Source organism: Heptranchias perlo, chromosome 21 (genome assembly GCF_035084215.1).
Source record: "Heptranchias perlo isolate sHepPer1 chromosome 21, sHepPer1.hap1, whole genome shotgun sequence".
Lineage (NCBI taxonomy): Eukaryota > Metazoa > Chordata > Chondrichthyes > Hexanchiformes > Hexanchidae > Heptranchias > Heptranchias perlo.
In genome coordinates this window covers 10,818,522-10,843,156 of record NC_090345.1, presented here as the reverse complement: position 1 = coordinate 10,843,156, position 24,635 = coordinate 10,818,522, and the positions used below count along the sequence as shown (strand labels likewise).

The 24,635-nt window shown below is 41.8% G+C and overlaps 1 protein-coding gene across 1 annotated transcript in view; it reads left to right on the top strand.

The window, feature by feature from the left end:
• The window catches only part of pdzd7a (PDZ domain containing 7a), a 74,112-nt gene that overhangs the window by 25,035 nt on the left and 24,442 nt on the right, over window positions 1-24,635 (top strand). Inside the window, exons 8-13 of the mRNA XM_068002699.1 lie at window positions 38-217; window positions 9,148-9,311; window positions 11,185-11,276; window positions 17,413-17,504; window positions 22,703-22,774; window positions 23,387-24,082. Coding sequence (XP_067858800.1) covers window positions 38-217; window positions 9,148-9,311; window positions 11,185-11,276; window positions 17,413-17,504; window positions 22,703-22,774; window positions 23,387-24,082 — 1,296 coding nt within the window. The remainder of the gene's footprint in view (window positions 1-37; window positions 218-9,147; window positions 9,312-11,184; window positions 11,277-17,412; window positions 17,505-22,702; window positions 22,775-23,386; window positions 24,083-24,635) is intronic.

Genomic DNA, 24,635 nt, shown 5'->3' with positions numbered 1-24,635 from the left:
GGGTCTCAATTTTCTTTTTTTTTGATCCCTTTGCTAGAGGACAAGAAAAAAAAGAAAAAGAAACAAAAGACTTCTGGGGAAGGAACAAAGTTGGAGCGTTCCAAAACATTTGTGAATATGTTTTTTAGAAGTGTTCGATCTGGAAGGCAGTCAAGTGAGCAAAATCCAAAAGAAAAAGTCAGATCCAAATCCCCTTCTCACTCAGAATCAGAAAAAGGTAAGAAAAAAAATGAGATATCACTGAGGAAGCAAAGTGGTATCATGCCTTGACAGTTGAGTACAGCTTTGTGAAATCTGGTCAAAGAAACAAAAAGACAAAAATTCCTCCTGTCAATAATTTTAGCGAAAACGTAAGTGTGAATATAAAATTTAATTTTCATCCTTGTGTTTAAATGCTTCGGTGGCCTCATCTCTCCCTATCTCTAACCTCCCCCAATCCTACAACCATGCTTCCCCCCCCTCTCCCCCCACCATCCCTCTGCCAATCTTTCATTTCCTCTGATTCCGACCTCTTTAGCATCCCCCTCCCTTTTCCCCAGTATTGGTGGATGCGCCTTCAGCCACTTAGGCTCCACTTTCAGGAATTCTCTCCTTAAACCCCTCCACCTCTCCACATTCTTCTCCCTTACAACCCTCCTTAAAATCTACCATGTTGACCAAGCTTTTTGGTCACCCCTTCTTCTTTGGCTCAGCATCTCTGTTTCCTTATGCCTCTGTGAATCGCCTTGAAGCATTTTTCTACATTGAAGGCACTATATAAATGAATGCTGTGGTTTTGTACTCGGCGAGTTTTTTTCCCTGAAATTTTTTTTACAATATAGGAATAGTATATTTTCCATCATTGTGCTATGGATTCAGTATGTATTATATTTTTAAAAATGTGTCCGTGCCTTTAACAATTTTATTAAAAAAACAGAACTATGGAACGACAGGTTAAATGTTTCAGGTGTAATGCTCCATCAGAATTAAGTTTCATGGTTATGTTAGTATTCTGAACCCCCTATCATTGTTTAAAGTGCCATTGATACCAATTAAGTTACATACGTGGGGACCAGTGCTGCTGGAAGTGCAGTTGAATGAGACTTCTGCCCATTGTTTTATCATGATGGTGACCCAGGGGATGGGGTTATTTGCATAATAGGGGTTGGCGCCTGTGCCCTTAGGGCGCTACTTGGTTGTCTGCCCTGTGGAGGCACTGGCATTTTGGAGTGGCACCCTGCCACTCCAGGATCAGTTGTCATTGGGATAGGGCCTTGTGGGCCTCACTAACGGCTGTTATATGGCAAGTATGCCTGCTCCGTGCAAGTGTACTTACCATTGACCATACACTGGCAGTGGCAGGATTTACAGGGGAGCCCAATGTACCACGAGCCCCATCTCCAACTGTGTCAACACAATGGAGGGGGGCAGGCGGAACTGTTTCCTCCCCCCCACCCCCCATTAGCCCCCGGAATTTCTCAAAGAGACCAAGAAGGAATTGAAACTTGGTGGAAACAAGTTTCACCCCAAAATTCCTCTCCCTCCCATTTAGGTTGTGGCAATTCCACGCCCAAAATGTGGCCTAAATTTCTAGGCTATAGTCATTTGACTCACTGTCAGACTTTGTTACATATCATAAAAATATTGATTGCAATCTTTAGGCTGTATGGTGAACTATTAACCAGAGGTTCATAGAAGTGGCCAAAGGGGGCCTACAGTTTGAACCTTGTAATACATTCTTGGTCAATTCTGCCCTTGGGTCAGTCAGTTGCCTCATAGCCCCAAAACTTCTTTTAGTGTATGGAGTGGAATTTCCACGGGGGTGCTCTGATCTCCTGCCATAACTTTGGCAGAAGATTGTTGGAAACCCTGGAGAAACCGCTTTATGACATTGGATAAAAACTTACATTTTGTTGGTTCTTAATGTTACTCAGTGACAACTGTCGACCACTGGTGTTCATTGGTAGCCAATAATAAAAACTTTTCTCAGGTATGATGGCTACTGTGCTAGTCATATTCTGGGTTTCATTTCAAAGGTTTAACAAATATACTATACAAAAATTTATTGCCACTCAGACCTATATTGAATCATTACAAAAATATGAGAAAAGACCATTCACTCACACTTTCCAAAGGACCTTTCAACTCTCATGCATTCTGTTTAAATTCTTTAATTTCTTGAGGGAAGCAAACAGATAAAACTTCTAACAACTGGAAACTTTCAAATTTCGCCCTGATTCCTCATGGTAGTTGAGTCAAAACTCCAGGGTATCAAACTCACATTGCAAACTATACTACATTGACTTGAGACTTACCAAGTTGTTAAGAGTATGTTACTGTGCTAAAGCTGTTGCCAGTTTTATAACCAAGAGCAAAAATTCACCTTATAGCCAGGGCCACTGGTTTCTAACAGATGAATAAATCAAGTTACTTTTTTATTACAAGAGATTCCTGGATTTTTATCAGTTTCTTTTTTTAGGTATCATGTTCTGTGATTCCATCCATTTTTCCATGTGGACTCCAGTGACCTTGTTTATATCCTGAAAACAATCAATATACCTTTTATTGAAAGATTCCCATATTAAATTTACTTTTAAAGTAGGAACCATTTTCATCCCTTTTGTATTCACCAAGAGAGCAAATTGACAACTGTTTATGTATTCTATGCAGCATCAAGATTAGGTTACAATTTTCAATTTACTGGCACCTATGTTTTATAATATTTCTCATGAACATCATGATTATTGGGCCTGATGTTACCAGGGCTGCGGGTTCTTGGCGGGGGGGCTATCGGGTGCGTGGGTAACGCGCCCGGCGAAATCATTCAGCTCCCCGCGCGATCGTAGCATAATTGGATCCACTTACCTGCTCCTCCGGGTTCCCCACTGCTGATCTGCGCGTCGGGCAGGCTGCGCATGCGCAGTAAGATCTGTCAGCTGGAGGAGCTCTATTTAAAGGGGCAGCCCTCCACTGACAGATGCTGCAACAAACAGAAAAAATCACAGCATGGAGCAGCCCAGGGGGAAGGCTGCTCCCAGTTTAATGATGCCTCACTCCAGGTATCAATACATGGGATGAGGAGGAGGGAGAGGACAGAGATCTTCCCCCCCGGCGGGCGGGAGGAAGCGGCCTGCCTCTGCCACCAGGAAGGCCTGACTCAAGGTGGCAGAGGAGGTCACCAGCACCACCAACATATCGCCCACCTGCATACAGTGCAGGAGGCGCTCCAATGACCTCAGTAGGTCAGCCAAAGTGAGTACACTTACTCTTTCCCCTACACTCCGTCTGCCACATCACTGCCCCCACCCCACATCTCCTTCTGCACTGCCAACACTACTCTGTCACATCACCCCTCATATCCACTCAAACCTCATCCTCATCGTACCTGCACCTACTCACCTCGCCAGTACTCATCCACTCAACCCAATCCTCATACAATCTCATGGCTCTATCTCATACTCACCCTCTTGTGCATCTCTTTCACGGCCAGCCTCACTCAACCTGCCACTACCTGTGCTGCAGCCACAGGGCATGCATCACATATGTGCAGTAGGCAGCGTAAGGCAAACGTGTCGTGAGCATGAAGGGGATGCACAAGGGTGTTTGAGGGTTTGTCATGGTTGTTACTTATATTGAATTTTTGACCATCTCACATTACATATTATATTTGCACCACTACTGTCATGTCTTCGCGAATCTTGTCTGGTCTGTGCAATAATGCCCTTTCCTGAGGATCACTATGAAGCCCCACAACTGATGCCACCCATTGTGTCACTGCAGAGTGGCTGTAGGTGTATTTGCAGGGCTCTTTTGTGTAGACGGCTGAGAGACGTCGGTGATGTCCCCGGTTGCACCCTGGAAGGATGCGGAGGAGAGGTTGTTAAGGGCAGTGGTGACTTTGACAGCGACAGGTAAGAAGATGGTGCTCGGGCCAGCCAGGAGCAGCTCAGCATGAAGGAGGCTGCAGATGTCCATGACTACATGTCGAGTGACTCTGAGCCTCCGTGTGCACTGCTGCTCAGAGAGGTCCAGGAAGCTGAGCCTCGGTCTGTGGACCCTGTGGCGAGGGTAGTGCCCTCTGCGACGCATCTCTCTCTGCCGTTGCCCTCCCTCCTGCTGTACAGGTGGATGTGTCACAGCACTCTGTTGTGGAGCTCCACGTGTCAGAGGTGGACGGCATGGATGGTGAGGCTGTTGATGCTGTTCGCCCTCCAAGGAGGTCATGACTGCAGCTACGGCGGCCCCCATCTGGAAGATGTACATCTGAGGGGGTCCGCAAGGTAGGTACATGTCTCTGGACCCCGGGGTAAGTGTGCAAGTTGGTGACTTTGATTGTCAGGAGGAGGGTGGTGGAGGCCAAACTTTGTCCCAAGTGACAGAGTGGCCTCCTGCAATGAGTGAGGGTCTCCCCCCACACCCCCCACCTGTCAAATGGACCTTTGCAGCTGCCACAGGCTGACAGCTGCAACAGGTCCATTTGAACTGGGAGTGTTTCCCCCAGTGTGGGAAACAGTCCCAGTTTGCTCTAAAATCCCACCCCTCCTCACATAATCCCTTAATCAGGTCAGTTAATGACCTGAACAAGCCAAATAAATAGCTTCAAGTGGCATCCCACTGGCTTTAATTGCCTGCGGGATTCCCACCAGCGGGGGAATCCGGAAGTGCGCGGGTTCGAGGTGGGCTCCGGTCCCGCTCCGGGATTTCCCGATTTTCGGGGGCCCCCCCGCCAGGAACGCACCCGATAGCGGGTGCTAAAATGCTGCCCATTAAGTCTGTTTGTCAATTTTCTATTTTCTTGTTGGTTTCGTTCCCGTGTTTTTCACCTTTCTAATTGGTTGTTAGCTATTTATTCATCAATTATATTATACAAAATCCCTCTCCTCCTTCAATTTCTCCTCAAACTCATTCCACCAAAAAATATCTACCCATTCACATTGCAATAAAAATAAATGATTTCATGAATGAAAATCATGAAAATAGGGCAGGTTATACAACGGGCAGGCCATCTGGGCTTCTTAGCTGACCTGTGCTCAGCTCCCAGTTTAACCTTGTATCTGTTTCATGTTCTTTTGTTTGTAAATTAACTTGTTATTTCCCTAACACGCAGCCACGTTATCCACATACCCCATACTTCAACTCAGCACCCACACTCACCCTGTCTCAGCTGTCATCTCAACCCTCTATCTGAACCTGCCACCCCCACACTCACCCCTACTACACAGCCCAATCTCTTCAACCCGATATCCTTTGTTGATAGTTTGTTAAATTTCTACCATATATTTGGTATCAGAGTAACATCTGTTTCAGTCAATCCTTAGAAAAGCCGGAAAGCTACTTCTATGACACTGTTAAAATGCTTTAACTGTTATATACTGCTATATGTAGAAGAATCATAAATGAATTCATTGATTTTGATGTCTCTGTTTGATTATCTTAAGCAATACTTTTTGTTCTCGTTTTATCACTGTCATCTTTAAACTTCAACAAACTTCATCATCCTTTTTTGAACACATTTTATTCCAGAAAATTTTAGACGTCAACACGTTTTGATAAAAAGTTGAGGATGTATTTAAGCAAATGTAAAACATGGAAATCCTGAAATATCTAAGAATCAAATTAATCTGTGTCTATGTTGATAATTTAATAATACCTTACAAACAGTCTTAATATAATTCTTGGTAATATTCTTTTTATTCAGTAACTTTATTTTCAATTTCTTGAGTAGCAAAAGAAGTGTCAAGCACAAACCCAATAGCAAAATATTAACTAATATTGTAATTAAAAAGAACAAAAAATATATCAACCAACAATACATCTGTTTCTTCTTTAAGCAAACCACACAGAAAAGCTAGATATTTCTATTCACTTTAGCAAACTGTTGGGGCTTGTTTAGTTGACCTTGTAGTTATTTTCCCCTTAAGCTGCTAAATTCTTTTTCGCTTATTCCAGTTTCTTTAGATGGGTATTAAAGCTAAGTGACATAAATCTTACACTTTACGATATACTAAATACTTCATGATCCCTTTACCTGCTTGCCCACATTTTTTTCAAGCTTTTATCAGTTCACAGGCTGAAACTTGCGATATCTCCTTCAGGAAGTTTGAGACTGATTTTAAACTTTCCCAGCCTTAAAACTGAAATACCATATTTTACTTGAGTCAGTTGTAGCATTCCCATCTCTCTGTCAAGAAGGTATGGGTTGAAGACCAACTGCAGACCTTGAACATATATAATCTAGACTGATACCCTAATGCGTTGCTGAGAGAGCATTCATTGCAAGAGATAACATCAACAACAATTTGTATTTATATAGTGCCTTTAAAGTAATAAAACATCCCAAGGTACTTCACCGGAGCGTTATCAGACATGTGACCAAAAGCTTGGTCAAAGAGGTAGGTTTTTAAGGAACGTCTTAAAGGAGGATAGAGAGGTAGAGAGGCGGAGAGGTTTAGGGAAGGAATTCCAGAGCTTGGGGCAGCTAAAGGCACGGTCGCCAATGGTGTAGCGATGGAAATTGTGGATGCGCAAGAGGCCAGAATTGGAGGAGAGCAGAGATCTTGGAGGGTTGTAGTGCTGGAGGATGTTACAGAAATAGTGAGGGGCGAGGCCATGGAGGAATTTGAAAACAAGGATGAGAATTTTAAAATTGAGGCATTGCAGGACCAGGAGCCAATGTAGGCCACCGAGCACAGGGGTAGTGAGTGAATGGGATTTGATGTGAGTTAGTATACTCATCCTTCAAATGAGACATTAAATCAAGGTATCAACTGCTGTTTCAGTGGTTCCTATTTCCTAGATCCCTATTTGAAGGAGGGCAGGATATTCTTCCGATGTCCTGATCAATATTTCTCCCTCAGCCAACACCGCCAAAAACAAATGAACTGGTTATCTATCTCATTTTTGTTTGTTGGATCTAGCTGCTTGCAAAATGTTTGTCCACATAGCAGCAGTAACTACACTTCAGTGTAGTTCATTATATGTAAAGCATTTAAGACGGAAATGAGGAGGAATTTCTTCTCCCAGAGGGTCGTGAATCTTTGGAATTCTTTACCCTAAAAAGCTGTGGAGACTGAGTCATTGAATACATTCAAGGCTGAGTTAGACAAATTTTTGATCAGCAAGGGAGTCAAAGGATATGGGGAAAAGGCGGGCAAGTGGAATTGAGGTAAAAATCAGATCAACCATGATCTCATTAAATGGCGGAGCAGGCTCAAAGGGCCAAACGGCCTACTCCTGCTCCTATCTCTTATGGTCTTATCCTCTTATCGTCCAGCACTTTGAGAAGTGTGATAAGGTGCTGAGTAACTGGAAAACATTTTTTTATTCTATAAGCAAATCTCCATATCACACATTGTAAATGCAACCTGATGTACATTTAAAAGAGAATTAATTTATTACACATGTGAATCAGAAATAATAGTACTTACGGTGCACTCAAGATGATGTAGTAATGCTCAGAAGTTTGATTAGAAAGAGTCAACAGGAAATTTCCCTCTCTACTTCCAGTGAGCTTGCTGGTAACTTAGCTGTACATCAATGGAAATTATCCCCAGATTTGGAAAAATCTAGTATTTTGCACCTCCACGTGAAGTTTCCTGTTTTCTACAGTCCATTGCTTATTGTTACTGTCAGTTGTTTATCAAATGTCTGAATTAGAAGGTATCTAAATATTTACCAAGCTTAGTGGGTAAATGCACTGCACTGTATGATTGTGAGGAATACAGACCAAGAAGGGCCCACATTCCAATCCTAGTTAGAGTTGAGATGGATAATCTCATCCAGGATGACAATGGGATACGACAACTGGATTCAGCATTTCCTGGGCTAGGGAAAGTAAAAATCAGCCAGAGTTCCTGCTCCTACTCGCTATTCAATGGCCTACTGTGGTCAAAAGTCTACCATCACTCGATGCCTAGGATCAGATATGAAAATGGCCCCCGGCCATAGAACTGAGCAAGTGTCAGCACCCGTGAAACTGTCGCCTTAACATAAATCAGTGCCTTGGAGAGAATGTTGGGAGAAACATATTATAGAATAAGAAAGTGGTTTGTCCCAACCAGCCCGCTTTTTCCACAGACCACGTGCAATTTACTTTACAATGGATCCTTTCCTAACTCCTTAGGCAAATATTTTGCATAAATTTTGTTCAGATTCATAAAGCTAATCAAGAAAAACTGCAGAATATTTATCCCCACATCTTCAATTCATTTCCACAATTGAGTAATTCAGGCTTTCAAAAATTCAGTTACTTTGTTAATAATAAACCATCTTGCGGCCACATACGGATTAGTGATTGAATAGCTGAAATTAATGTTAGTAAGTTGCTCCTGGTTAACAATGAATTATTGTTATATTAAGGTTCCTCAGACAGAGATCCATAGTGATCATATCTGTGAGTAATATCATGTAAAAATACCACTTGTGAACTTCTGTTACCAAAGGAATTATGATCTTCCATTAGAAGTACTTTTTTTTGCTCTCAAAATATGTCTTCATAAATTTTAAGTGGTTGTTCCTAGTGAGTTATTGTTTACACTGTAAAGAGAGAGCTGCTTTATTAACCATTCTTTCTATTTCAGTAACTTCTGTTCAAAAATTTGTCATCAGAAGTCTTAAGCGGGGTAAATGTTTACAATATGCCTGAGAATGTTTGGTGTTTAAGGATGATTTTGAACTGTTCCTACTTTTATTTTCATGCAAAAGCTATCGCTTTTTTGAACATTTGGACTGCAATGAAATCTTCTATTTTGACATTACTGGAAAATGCAAAAGCCCTTGCGGCATCATGAAAATCTGTTTACCTCTTACTCTGCAGGGAGCACATACTGCATTATATAATCACAATTTAAAACATATTGGCGAATAGCGGAAAAATTCAGCTCTCGTTGCATTTTTTAATAAAACTTTTGCACAACAGGCAAGCAATACAACACCATTTGCTTTACTTGACAAGGATCTTTGCATGGGTTTTAACTGTGTATACAGTACTAGTCATTGTGTGTTGGTTTTCACTGTGTGTCAATATCTTTATTTATTAAATATACAGCATGGATCCCTTTAAAATCCTTCTTCCATTGTTGAGTTCTGTTTTTCTTTCAAATAGGTTTCCTTCTTTATGAATAAAATAATGAATGTAATTCGGATTTTTATGTTTACTTTTAATTTAAGATAAAGAACGAGGTCATCGCTTTAACATTTTGGGCTCTCAGAAAGATCAAAATGGCCTCTCAATAACAGACATGTATAGCCATGGCCTAGCTGTGATTGAAGACATTGCTAGGAAACTCCTGAATCAAGATGAAGTAAATGCAGTTTTGCGTCATTGTAAGCAGGTAAGTATTTCCCTCAAGTTCCTCAAAGTAGTATTTTCATTCACTGCAACCACAAATTATTTTTGCTCAATCACAAATATAAAATCAGTAATGAAGCATTACACTGCTGAATAAGGCGCTGAAAAAGTTGCTACTAATATTTTCACAGGAAAAATACATTCATATAAAAGATTTACTATGATGCTACCGGGACTTGATGGTTTGACTTATAGGGAGAGGTTGGATAGACTGAGACTTTTTTCCCTGGAGAGTAGGAGGTTAAGGGGTGATCTTATAGAAGTCTATAAAATAATGAGGGGCATAGATAAGGTAGATAGTCAAAATCTTTTCCCAAAGGTAGGGGAGTCTATAACGAGGGGGCATAGATTTAAGGTGAGAGGGGAGAGATACAAAAGGGTCCAGAGGGGCAATTTTTTCACTCAAAGGGTGGTGAGTGTCTGGAACGAGCTGCCAGAGGCAGTAGTAGAGGCGGGTACAATTTTGTCTTTTAAAAAGCATTTGGACAGTTACATGGGTAAGATGGGTATAGAGGGATATGGGCCAAGTGCAGGCAACTGGGACTAGCTTAGTGGTATAAACTGGGCGACATGGACATGTTGGGCCGAAGGGCCTGTTTCCATGTTGTAAACTTCTATGATTCTATGTTAAGGAATCTATCTGCTGCAAAATGTATTTTTGTAACAGCCTGGATGCAGGGAGGATGTTTCCCCTGGCTGGGGGGTCCAGAATGGGGGTCACAGTCTCAGGATACGGGGTAGGACATTTAGGACTGAGATGAGGAGAAATTTCTTCACTCAGAGGGTGGTGAACCTGTGGAATTCTCTACCACAGAAGGCTGCGGAGGCCAAGTCACTGAATATATTTAAGAAGGAGCTAGATAGATTTCTAGACACAAAAGGCATCAAGGGGTGTGGGGAGAGAGCGGGAATATGGTATTGAGATAGAGGATCAGCCATGATCACATTGAATGGCGGAGCAGGCTTGAAGGGCCGAGTGGCCTACTCCTGCCCTTATTTTCTATGTTTCTATGTTCTGTGGAAAGCAGAAACAAATATTTAATGCACCCTTCCCTCCAAAGTGCACCATGGGACAGATTATTCTGTGGACAATGTGTAACAAAATCATAAACACATTCTTTAGAAAGGTTTGTGATTTTGTTACACATAATGCACAGAGAAACTCTTATCCAGAAATATTCATAATGTTATGAAATTTTACAAGGTTTCTTAATATTTAATATTCCACTAGATGGCGATAAAATATTATTTCACACGTTACTACATAGAATTACATGGAAATTGCAACACAGAAACGGGCCATTCGGACCAACCAGTCTGTGTTGATATTTAGCCTAAATTCAAGCGGTAGCCCTAATTGCATGTGCCGGTCCAGTTCCCGTATCCCTTTATTCCCCTTTCCTTGAACCACCTATTTAACCTATTTCTGATTGTTGATATGAGCCCGAAGTTTCCTCGGAGCTGCTCTTGCTCTGCTGCCGTAACTTAGCCGGAAATGAGGTGGAAAACCCATTTACACACAAACGGGATTTCAGCTGCACTTCGGCGAAGTTACAGTGGCAGAGCTGGAGCAGCACTGAGGAAATTCTTGGCTATGGTCTCTGTTTCAATCGCTAACTCCATTAATGCATTCCACAGCCTTACAGTCCTCTGTGTAAACAAAGTTTCTCCTGCTCTCTGTCCTAAATCACATTTAATTTATAGTTTATAATCTATGGTATGGTAACCTTGTGGCTATGTATAGGACTTTCTTATAGATTAGGTATATAATTACATAGTTATTCAGCACCTCGTTTACAGTACTTTGTGTATTAAATAAAAGTAGATGTTGAGTGAAATATGAATTTTGCTTGTAGTTTGTTTCAGGTGGTGGAGTGGAAGATCTGGTGCGGCCACTACTTTCTATATTAGATAAACCGGAGAAGCTGCTAATACTGCGAGAGATCAGGTAAGAGGAATACTGTAATGTAGGATCAAACTCCATTAATAATGCAACAATTTTAATGCCCCCATATATTTAATAGATGGCAAACATTAAATAATTATGATTTATTTGAGAAGATGTGAACCACTGTATACTAAATGCAAGATTTATTTTTCTGTATTTAATTACTCAAACATTTGTGAATTAATGATAATAAAAGATTATATAGAATATCACAGTCTGCTGATGTAGCAGTGTGCCGTGCCAAATAGTGGTAGGACTGGAATTAAGCACCATAATTCCACATATGATGACTTCCTAGTCGTTACAACAGAGGGATATCATTTTGTTAATATAAAAATACATTCTGTGTAATTCTTGCAGTTGGCTTTAATCCCGATCCTTTTAAAAAAGGGTAATGTATTTTCTTTCTTTCCTTTTGTTTGCGTACATGACAACAGTCACTGTACTTTAAAGTAATTCATTGTATGTCCCCAAAGCCTTTCCACCATCTACAAGGCACAAGTCAGGAGTGCGATGGAATACTCTCCACTTGCTTGGATGAGTGCAGCTCCAACAACACTCAAGAAGCTCGACACCATCCAAGATAAAGCAGCCCGCTTGATTGGCACCCCATCCACCACCCTAAACATTCACTCCCTTCACCACCGGCGCACTGTGGCTGCAGTGTGTACCATCCACAGGATGCACTGCAGCAACTCGCCAAGGCTTCTTCGACAGCACCTCCCAAACCCGCGACCTCTACCACCTAGAAGGACAAGAGCAGCAGGCACATGGGAACAACACCACCTGCACGTTCCCTTCCAAGTCACACACCATCCCGACTTGGAAATATATCGCCGTTCCTTCATTGTCGCTGGGTCAAAATCCTGGAACTCCCTTCCTAACAGCACTGTGGGAGAACCGTCACCACACGGACTGCAGCGGTTCAAGAAGGCGGCTCACCACCACCTTCTCGAGGGCAATTAGGGATGGGCAATAAATGCTGGCCTCGCCAGCGACGCCCACATCCCGTGAACGAATAAAAAAAAAGTAATTTGAGATGTTTCTGAATAAGATATTACATAAATGCAAGTCTTTCCTTTTCCCATCTTCCATCTCGCCACACTATGCATCATACACTGGCTAAGGAAATGGGCAGGCACATAAATATTGTGGCTACAAGAGCAGGTCAGAGGCTGGGTATTCTGCGGCGAGTGACTCACCTCCTGACTCCCCAAAGCCTTTCCACCATCTACAAGGCACAAGTCAGGAGTGTGATGGAATACACTCCACTTGCCTGGATGAGTGCAGCTCCAACAACACTCAAGAAGCTCGACACCATCCAGGACAAAGCAGCCCGCTTGATTGGCACCCCATCCACCACCCTAAACATTCATTCCCTTCACCACTGGTGCACTGTGGCTGCAGTGTGTACCATCCACAGGATGCACTGCAGCAACTCACCAAGGCTTCTTCGACAGCACCTCCCAAACCCGCGACCTCTACCACCTAGGACAAGGGCAGAAGGCACATGGGAACAACACCACCTCCACGTTCCCCTCCAAGTCACATACCATCCCCGCTTGGAAATAAATCGCCATTCCTTCGTCGTCGCTGGGTCAAAATCCAGGAACTCCCTACCTAACAGCACTGTGGGAGAACCTTCACCACTCGAACTGCAGCGGTTCAAGAGGGCGGCTCACCACCACCTTCTCAAGGACAATTAGGGATAGGCAACAAATGCTGGCCTTACCAGCAACGCCCACATCCCATGAACAAATATTAAAAAAAAGGCAATCTGCGGCTGGGTTTTTTGTAACTGGCTGCTTGGAGGTGCACAACCCAGAGTACTTACCATTAAATTTCTTTCATTTGCAATGGGTAAGTGCTTGGTGTCTGACCATTTTCTGACCGTATAACTGAGGTTGAGAATTCACAATGGGTGAGGAGTTCTTTTTAATGTCTTCATTTTTATCAGAACTACGATTAATTCTGACCCCCTTTCATGTTCTTTTCTGTTTGTAAACCATAGAGTTAGAGGCATTAAAGTAATAATATTTAAATGCTGGGCAGGTACTATTCCTTAATAACTTAAAGAGGAAGTCTGACCATTAGAATGTCTTTTAAAAACACACATTTAAAAAGAATTATAATTAACTTTTACCCCTCTCCATTTCTGTTGATTTTTTAAAATATTTTTATTTGAGCAGTGGATGCTGATTACCCCATGGAGGACATGAAAGGAAGAGTTAACTGAATCCAACAGCATGCTCTTTTTTGAGAGATGCGATGGTGCTTCTGCACTAAGGGTTCCCATTTAATGACTCAATCAAAACCTGAAAGCAGTCATCACTGCTGTCAATATGCAGCTTTGAGTGTTTGGTAGTCCTGCTGTTCAAAATGATGATCACAGTTTTGTGAGGCAAACTGCTGTTTTGTTCTGTTCTCCTGGGCTCAGGTTTTGATTATGTTTTGCTTTTTTTTGAGATACCTTGCTTCAGGGTCTAGCTGCTCTTGCTAATTTCTTTTCCCTGTTTGAGGTGCCATGCTGTGCTGCCACACAGTGCTCCATCAAAAGACCTGTTTGAGAAAACTCGATGGGTCTCGTTGCATGTTAATATTTGTTTGTAAGCTAGCCATGACATGTTCTCTATCGTTTTTCAATGGATAACGTACAAGTATTGTGAATAAAATATGTCAACGGCTAACACATTCGGGGGCGATTTTAACTCTGAACAGGTTTCAGGCAAGAAACCACCGTTTTTGGTTAGATTCCTGCCTGCCCGCGGCAGAATTTAACCACCGGGCCTCATTAACATGTCGCTGGCCAACTTCCTGCCCTGGAAGTGGGTGAGAAGCAGTTGCTGGCCTGCGGAAATTTGGCCGCCCACGAGCACTTGGGTAAGTGTGCAGACCTGGGTTCCCGGTGGGATCTCGTGGTACAGGAGTGGTGTAGGGTGGGGGGAGGATGTGGTGGGGAATCCGGGGCAGGGGAGACTTAAATTTTTCTTGTGGGGCCAAGAGGAGCACCGACACGGCTAGGTTGAAGTTGAAGATAATTCATATCCAAACACACAAATGTAACAGCTACCCATATATTGGCAGAAGTAAACTTCCATAATATAGATGACCATTTCCTAGGAAAGTTACATGATGCACAAAGCATAAATGATTTGTTTTCAGCTAAGCCTTTATGATTGAATTATTTGAACAGCTTTACCTGTGACTCAGAAGGAATCTCACTTTAGAAGTGACAAATAACGTGATTTTAAAAATTCTGTGATGTAACTGATTGCCATTTTGTTCAGAGGAGCTTTTGAGTTTTTCTTGTTTATTTACAGCAGTAATAAATTAAAATGGCTATATCTCCATAGTCATTTTGACCAGAGAGGAGAATGACTTTTGCAGTTTGATGTAGGAGGCCGTGCACTTCTAAGAGAGGAAGGAACTTGCATTCATAAGAACATAAGAAATAGGAGCAGGAGTAGGCCATAGAGCCCCTTGAGCCTGCTCCACCATTCAATAAGATCATGGCTAATCTTCGACCTCAACTCCACTTTACTGCCTGATCTCCATATCCCTTGATTCCCTTAGAGCCCAAAAATCTATCGATCTCAGCCTTAATAACTACTTAACGACTGAGCATCCACAGCCCTCTGGGGTAGAGGATTCCAAAGATTCGCACCCTCTGAGTGAAGAAATTTCTCCTCATCTCAGTCCTAAATGGCTGACCCCTTATCCTGAGACTATGCTCCCTAGTTCTAGACCCTCCAGCCAGGGGATACAGCCTCTCAGCATCCACCCTGTCAAGCCCTCTCAGAATCGTAAATGCTTCAATGAGATCACGTCTCATTCTCCTAAACTCCAGAGCCTATAGGCCCACTCTACTCAATCTTTCCTCATTGGACAACCCTCTTATCCCAGGAATCAATCTAGTGAACCTTCGTTGCACCGCCTCTAAAGCAAGTATATCTTTCCTTAGATAAGGAGACCAAAACTGTACACAGTGCTCCAGGTGTGGTCTCGCCAAAGCCCTGTACAGTTGCAGTAAGACTTCCTAACTCTTGTACTCCAAGCCCCTTGCACTAAAGGCCAACATACCATTTGCCTTCCTAATTGCTTGCTATACCTGCATCTTAACTTTCTGTGTTTCATGTACAAGGACACCCAAATCCCTCTAAACACCAACATTTAATAGTTTCTCACCATTTAAAAAATATTCTGTTTTTCTATTCTTCCTACCATAGTGAATAACCTCACATTTCCCCACATTATGCACTCATCTGCCACCTTCTTGCCCAATCACTTAACCTGTCTATATCACTTTGCAGACTCTTTGTGTCCTCCTCACAGCTTACTTTCCCACCTATCTTTGTATCGTCAGCAAACATAGATACATTACCCTTGGTTCCTTCATCTAAGTCATTAATATAGATTGTAAATTGCTGAGGCCCCAGCACTGATCCTTGCAGCACCCACTAGTTACAGCTTGCCAACCTGAAAATGACCCATTTATTCCTACCCTCCGTTTTCTGTCCATTAACCAATCCTCTTTCCATGCTAGTATATTACCCCCAACCCCATGAGCCATTATTTTGTGTAACAATAGAGCACCTTTCACAACCTTAGGATGTCCCAAAGTTCTTCACAGCCAATGAATTACAATGAAGTGTAGTTACTATTGTAATGTAGGGAGATGCTGCAGCCAATTTGTTTTAGTGATGGTTGAGGGACAAATGTTGCCCAGGACACAGGGAGAACTCTTCTTCGAATAGTGCCATGGGATCTTTTAATCCCAACTGAGGGCAGACTGGGTTTCGGTTTAATGTCTCATCCGAAAGACAGCACCTCTAACAATGCAGCACTCCCTCAGAAGTGTTAACCTAGATTATGTGCTCAAGTCTCAGGAGTGGAGCTTCAACCCACAACCTTCTGGCTCAGAGGCGAGAGTGCTACCTCTGAGCCAAGGCTGATAATATATTGGGTAAGTTCTTATACTAATTTGCTGCCCTATTAAATATTTAAACAGTTCACATGCCAACATGCACCATCCGATGGTTTATTTTAAATAAGCCTTGTATTTGCCTAAATCTGAAAATTATTAGTCTTGAATTTTTTGACAGAGTAATTAGCAAGAGGTCATTAAACCTATGTCTTTTATCAGTGAAAGAAATAAAAAGCAATTTATGAAAACACTGTGGTAATTACCACTGTGTATGGTGCCCATGAGACCATCTTTACAAAGTGCCTGAAAGCTTTTTTCTATTAGACTAGTTTTGCATTAAAACTGTCTGCTTATTAAAGAAAATGTTTTAACCTTGATACTACATTTCAAATAACTTTACATACAAAATCTCCCTGCTATCCTACAAATATTAAACTGAACAAGTGTTTCTTGTAAAAAGATAAAATTAAGCAGGCTGTTATTGTTCTTTATAATAAGCAAAGACATTTCATTTTTTCCTCCAATGTAAATGGGCTTTTACCTATTAACCTTGAGTTGTAACAATTAAAATACTCACTTTATAGAACACTGATTGCTGCTTTGAATGTTAGGGATATGTGCCACTGAAACTTGTCAGCTGTGATTGAAATTTATTCCAGTAGTGATAGGTGGGTTACCTCATTGCAGCAGGTAGTCTTTTCTCAACCAGAAAACTGATGCATTGTGAAATTGCTCCAATTTAATCCTACCACCTATTGGGTCACTACTTAGTGACACTGGCATTGAAATGGTGGAGAATCATGCAGCTTGGGATGCCTGTCTTCAGTCATCTCAAGGGGGCATCATGGACCCTAGGATCTTTGAGGAACTCTGAAGGGGTCAAAGGGAGAATGATTTTTATTCTTTAAAAGTTTGCGCATCTTAATTTTTCTGTTCGTGTTTGAATTAAATTGAAAAATCTATTAGTAAGAGTAATTGATAACCAGGAGCAATTATAAATGACAAATCTCATCCTAAAATTGAGATGACATCAGAAACTACCTGTTGTAAATCTGATTTAATACTTTTATTCATAATTATTCACAGCTCCTTCTGTCTACATTATTAAAATAGCGCCTGCACACCTCGATAAGAGTCCTTATATTTACCCGATAGATATCTTTGTTTGTCGGCCTATTATTGAGTTTTATTTTATCTGTCTTGTCTCTAAAGGGCCATCGTTGGACCAACTGACTTGGGCAGGTTTGACAGTATGGTGATGCCTTATGAACTGGAAGCATATGATATTCTGAAGAACAGAGCAGGTGGGAGAGTTGTACAAGAGCGGTGAGAAATTATGTGAGAAATAAGCAGTTACAGTCAACAAAGCAGCTGAAAATATGTTGAATTCTTGTGTGTTGTCTGGTTGATATTAGGATGCATAGGTGACCAGGGTCTTAGCTTTGAATTTTTTATATGCTTGGCTCAGGAATTAGGTAGATTCTTTTGAATCATCAGTAATTGCCATGCTTTTCAGTTCTAGATGATGATCTGAAGCCGTCAGTGATTTCAAAGGGCCAATTTTAACTCGAGCCAGTAACCGGGGGTGCGGGGGCCAAAGCAGGCGGTGAACTGTCCAGCGTCCTGGAGCGTGAGGCTCGGGAGATTTTAACTCCCGGGCCTTATTTGCATTCCCTGACTCCGACTACCACCCGCAGCTAACGGGAATTACATCCACCACGGGTGGGCAGGAGTCAAAAGTGGTGGGGAGTCACGAACACGGAAACAATCCCCAGCAAGGAAGTGCGGGTTCTGGCGGTCGGCAAGTCCCCGATCAGGGAGTGTGGGGCGGGGGGGGAAGCCCAAGGCAGGGGAGGCCCAAGGAATCCATGTGGAGCCAGAAGGAGCACTCCTCCTCTTGGCCTACAAGGATCCTTTTTAAAAAAAAATTAAAATACTTACCTAGACCTGGATCCTTGCTGCCGCCTGCTTTTGCTGGTGAGCTGGATATCGTGGGGGCCTGCAGTTAAAATGCCGTGCACGTCCCGATGATGTCACCCACCCCGTAGCCTACTCCATTCCCCCCTACTGGGACTTAATTGAGGGCCGCTGTCAGCAAGGCAGGCGGCCCGACATTGATGTTTTCGCTCAGCCGAGATGCCTGTGGAGGTGCAACCAGTGCTGGCAGATTGTTCTAAAGATAAAATTACTAAATATCTAGGCCCAAGGATCAATTTCCATCTATTCTCGGGCCTCTTGGTCCTCTCGCTGAAAATGGGCTCAGTCTCATTTCTGGGCCATTTAGTTTCTATTAAGATGAATATAAAAAGGCATTAAATAGTTACTAATTAAACACAGATCCATGTTTCTACACAGAAACTTTCAATGTTTCATTATAGATGAGGTTATATGGGTATTTCCTTCCTTAGTTATAATGCTGCATTAATTTTGCAAATTAGGTATTAATGTGTTATTATCTTCTCAGCTGCTGAAACAGCATGAGATTTTATATCTATTTCAGAAATAAAACCGTAAATTTATATGTAGATTAAAAAAGAAAAAAGAAATTAATATGCCACAGGATCACATTTTTCCACAAATTGCAATCTGATGTTATTAAAACATTAATAAAATGGTCACTGAAATGCATCATAATGTAATTTATTGCCAAAAGGATTAGACAGTGTAATAAAAATGTGAAGAAATTAAAGGTAATTGAAACAAAAACAATGAAACCACATTTTTCCTTTTAAGTTGCACTACTTTCAACATGTTTCTCGATAATGTCCAACATAAGTCAAAAGAACAAGATAAGTATTAGAGAAGTTAGTTAAGCTAAAGGAAAACAGTGCCGGGACCTGGTGGGCTACCATCAAGGATCCTGAGGGAAATGGAAAAAGAAATAGAGGCCCTACAAATTATATTTCAGGGTTCTTTTGAGAGTGGCTGTGTGCCAGTTTGGAATCTTTAATTAAAGATGAAATTACTAAATATCTAGATGAAAAGAAAATAATTAGAAAAAGCCAGCACAGATTTCGTAAAGGAAAATCATACTTTATGAAATCATAGAAAATAATTAGAATCAGCCAGCACAGACTTTATAAAGGATGATCATGCTTTATGAAAGCATAGACAAACCTGATAGAGTTCTTTGAGGAGGTGGCAGATATAGTAAATGGGAAAAATGCAGCGATTATGGTGTACACAGACTTTAAGAAAGCTGTTGTTAAGGTACCACACAGTAGGTATGGAATTAGGACAAGAGTAGCAAATTGGATTGAAAACTGGTTAGAAGGGAAGAAACAAGTAGTGGGACTTAAGGGCAGTTATTCAGAGTGGTTGATATTGGTTAGCGGTGCCTCACTGTTCTGTGTTCTGTCTGGGACCACTTCTGTTCACTGTGTACATCAATGATTTGGATATAGAGCTAGAGAGTAGTGACCAAATTTGCAGACAATGCTAAGATAGGAGGCATAGTAAATAATTCCGAGGGCCAAAGGAAACTGCAAGGGGATATTGATAAGGAAGTTGGAATGAACAAAAGAATAGCAGATGGAATTCAGTGTCAATGAGAGGTGGTATATTTTGGTAAAAAAATAAGTAATAATTATACTTTGAATGGGGGAAGGTTAGGTGATGTGAAAAAGCAGAGGGATTTGGGGGTTCAGGGTCACGAGAAATTACGATCAGCACTTCAAGCGGATACGGCCATAAAAAAACTCTAATGGAACACTTTTTTTTGGCAAGAGGTAAAGAATGTAAAAGTCAAGATGTAATAGCGAATCTATAAAAAACTGCAGTTAGAGTGCTGTGTAGCATTTTGATGTCCACATTATAGGAAGGATGTTGAGGCAATTGAGATGTACAGTGCAGATTCACTAGGATTCTGTGTGGTATGAGGAAACATGAATACAAAGAAAGACTTGAAAAATTGGGACTGTTTACATTAGAAAAGAAGAGATTATGGGGTGATTTGAAAGAGGTGTTTAAAGTTATGAAGTGATGGGTCAAAATAGATAGAAATAGACTGTTTCCAGTGGTTGAAGGATCTAGAATGAGGGAACAAAGATATAAGATCTATATAGATATAAATGTAAAATATTTAGGACAGAGAGCAAGAGAGTACCTATTCTGCACAGAAAGTTGTGAAGCTGTGGAATTCACTAGAGTCAATGATTGAAGCAGAGACCATGTCAACATTTAAGAAGGTTGAAGGAAAGGGGGATAAAGCGATATGGAATTAGGATTACTGCTTGTGTGAAGGATAAACACCAATATGGATTGGTTGAGTTGAATGGCCAGTTTCTATGTTATAATCTCTATGTAATCCTTTGCAAAGTTGGACAGGAGTCCAAAAAATGACTTTTCATTAGAAAATATAAATATTCTCATTATTGAAGACCCTTAAAATCCAGCAATTTATATTATCCAAATATCATAGTTTATCATTTTCCCTGTGTTTTATTTACATATAATTTTTTTTCTGTATTTTATTTATATTCTTTAATATAATTAACTTTTTAGTTACCATATTAGTGCCATTTCTATATGAATTTTTAAAGTTAAAACTCACTGATAGATATTTCCTATATAGTTTAAGTTTTAAAATCTTTTTACTATGTGATGGATGTGCTGAGTACAATAGAGGAAACGTGCAGTGGTGACGGGGTAAGAAAGGTGATTGTGACAAGAGTTGAAGACTCTTGCGACAAGACATAGAGAAAATGTTTCCACTTGTGGGGGAGTCCAAAACTAGAGGTCTTAAATATAAGACAGTCACTAATAATCTGCTCACCGATGCTCAGTTTGGGTTCCGCCAGGACCACTCGGCTCCAGACCTCATTACAGCCTTGGTCCAAACATGGACAAAAGAGCTGAATTCCAGAGGTGAGGTGAGAGTGACTGCCCTTGACATCAAGGCAGCATTTGACCGAGTGTGGCACCAAGGAGCACTAGTAAAATTGAAGTCAATGGGAATCAGGGGGAAAACTCTCCAGTGGCTGGAGTCATACCTAGCACAAAGGAAGATGGTAGTGGTTGTTGGAGGCCAATCATCTCAGCCCCAGGGCATTGCTGCAGGAGTTCCTCAGGGCAGTGTCCTAGGCCCAACCATCTTCAGCTGCTTCATCAATGACCTTCCCTCCATCATAAGGTCAGAAATGGGGATGTTCGCTGATGACTGCACAGTGTTCAGTTCCATTCGCAACCCCTCAGATAATGAAGCAGTCCGAGCCTGCATACAGCAAGACCTGGACAACATCCAGGCTTGGGCTAATAAGTGGCAAGTAACATTCGCGCCAGATAAGTGCCAGGCAATGACCATCTCCAACAAGAGAGAGTCTAACCACCTCCCCTTGACATTCAACGGCATTACCATCGCCGAATCCCCCACCATCAACATCCTGGGGGTCACCATTGACCAGAAACTTAACTGGACCAGCCATATAAATACTGTGGCTACGAGAGCAGGTCAGAGGCTGGGTATTCTGCGGCGAGTGACTCACCTCCTGACTCCCCAAAGCCTTTCCACCATCTACAAGGCACAAGTCAGGAGTGTGATGGAATACTCTCCACTTGCCAGGATGAGTGCAGCTCCAACAACACTCAAGAAGCTCGACACCATCCAAGATAAAGCAGCCCGCTTGATTGGCACCCCATCCACCACCCTAAACATTCACTCCCTTCACCACCGGCGCACTGTGGCTGCAGTGTGCACCATCCACAGGATGCACTGCAGCAACTCGCCAAGGCTTCTTCAACAGCACCTCCCAAACCCGCGACCTCTACCACCTAGAAGGACAAGGGCAGCAGGCGCATGGGAACAACACCACCTGCACGTTCCCCTCCAAGTCACACACCATCCCGACTTGGAAATATATCGCCGTTCCTTCATTGTCGCTGGGTCAAAATCCTGGAACTCCCTTCCTAACAGCACTGTGGGAGAACCGTCACCACACGGACTGCAGCGGTTCAAGAAGGCGGCTCACCACCACCTTCTCGAGGGCAATTAGGGATGGGCAATAAATGCCGGCCTTGCCAGCGACGCCCACATCCCGTGAACGAATAAAAATAAATAAATAAATAAATAAATCCAATAGGGAATTCAGGAGAAACTTCTTTACCCAAAGAGTGGTAAGAATGTGGAACTCACTATCACAAGCATAGTTGAGGCAACTAGCACAGATGCATTTAAGGGGAAGCTAGATAAGCACACGAGGGAGAAAGGAATAGAAGGGTATGCCGATAGGATTAGATGAAGAGGGGTGGGAGGAGGCTGTTGACATGATAAATGTTGACATAGACCAGCCTGTTACAGTGCTGTAGACTCAATGTAACTCGATGTGAGATAGAAACCTTCAAATGGCAATTACTGTGGTGGTGTCAGTTTTGTTTTGCTTGCACAGTGCACTCTTTTATAGTACGTCAAATTACTTTTTGCACTTAGTGAAAATGCCTCAATCATATTTAAGCTGCATATCTTATATTGCAGATTAATTTATTGTCAATAAAAATCTTCCACCAGGGAGATCTCCAGTACTTAGGCCAGCTGACAATGGACTGACCCCAAAGAGACACCTGATCACACCAATTCCAGGTTAGTCTCTTGACACACATAGCTAGAGTTTCCACTTGCACTTTAATTAATCTGTACTATCAAAGGGGTAATACATCATTAAAGTTAGCTACCAGATTTGAAAATGGCACACAATGTCGGGAGCAATGTTCTACAAATATTGATAGTTCTTGACAGCTTTAGTGCTGTAATATTGTCCTGAGGGTTACAAAGGAACCAATAGCACTCCTGCTGCTCCTGGCTCCACATCAAACTTTAAAAAAAATGTACCTACTATTTGGGGGTGGCTTGATAGGTCGCATCTACATCCGGAAAACCTGAGCAGAGCAGGCCCAATGCCTGCTTCACTCAGGGCAGCCCAATATCTCAGATGGGGCCTAAAACAGGCCTGAAAATCGTCCAAGACCAATATGGTGTCAGATATTTTTCAGGTGCCTTTGGGGCACATGGCCTGGAAAATTGGTCAATTTTCCCTCCATTTTCTGTCCGAAAAACGGGTGCAACGATGACCAATTTCTACCCCTTCTGCAAATTTTAAAGACCCCTTTTTTGTTCCTTGTTGGATCTAATATATGGTACTTGTAGTTTTAGGGTGGATGTATCTAAAATGTTGACTTTTTTTCCTCTTTATAGATTACAGAGGTGGCTTTCATCTGAAACCATCTCAGGATTATGAAAAGGAAAGAGTGATGATGGAGGAAATCGAGAGGCTGAAGATCTCAGCCTCACTACAGAAAGAAAGTAGCCCTAAATCATTCACAGCTTTAGAAGATGTGCCAGTGGATATGTACAATGCAGACAGTACTTCGTTTAAATCTGCATCAGGCAGCCCAGTGAGATCAAACTGGTTGTTAGCGGATTCCTTTGGGGGTCCAGAACTATCATCTGCTGCAAAGCAGGATCTCAATACAATCCGATCTGAGAGGTCAGACAAACAGTCTGGCAATGGCAAAACTGGAACAGCCAAATTGAGCCATCACAAAACTAAAAAAGAGAAAACAGAGAAAATTAAAGATATGCCACTGTATTCAGTGGTGAACAAATCTAAAAAACCAAGACCCATATTAGACCAGGTGTTTGGAGAAACTTTGTCTACGTCATCCAATAGCAGAGGAAATTTATACAAGGTAGAAACAACTGCACGTGGGCAAAATGATCTTGAGGAAGAACCAATATATGCTGAGATTGATGAATTCTTTGAAAACGGTCATGCAGAAAGGAAGAGCTTCAGTGAAGGAATCAAAACAAGATTAGTGGATAGCACAGAAAATAAAATACAAGAATATGAGCTGGTGACAGTCAAAATCTCCAAGATGAAACAATCATTAGGTATGGACTTCATCTTGAGTTGTCCAGAAACTGACCAAATTATTCTTCCATATTTTTTCCCTGTTATTTTTCTTCCATGTTCTGTATTTTTCTCCATTTCTCTCTTGAAAGCACTTGCTCTTGGTGAGGCATAATTTCACAGGCACTGGTGTGCCCAACTGTGCGTTCTTCACTTATGAGCCTAGACAAATATTTGACTGTGGAGTGCATCAGGGCAGAACTCAATCCTGTCCACATACACACAAAGTGAAAACTGTAGATGATTTTGTTTTATTTTTTTCTGATCCTGGGGGTGCTGGGGCCAACTGTAACACACTAACTGCTGCCTCAGTGGAAATCAACTAATCTAGGACCTTTTTCTCCATATAGTATAGTACCATGCTACGCTGTGTATATGCCCACTGAATTACTGGGGAACTAAGATTTTATTTCAGTTATTTTAAAGGTGCCCTTCCAACAGAAGTAAACATCACAACCTAAACAGCTGTTTACTTCTGTCCTGTGGATACTGTTACCCTTCTTGACTGGGAGTTTCCACCTGACCTTGTTCTAG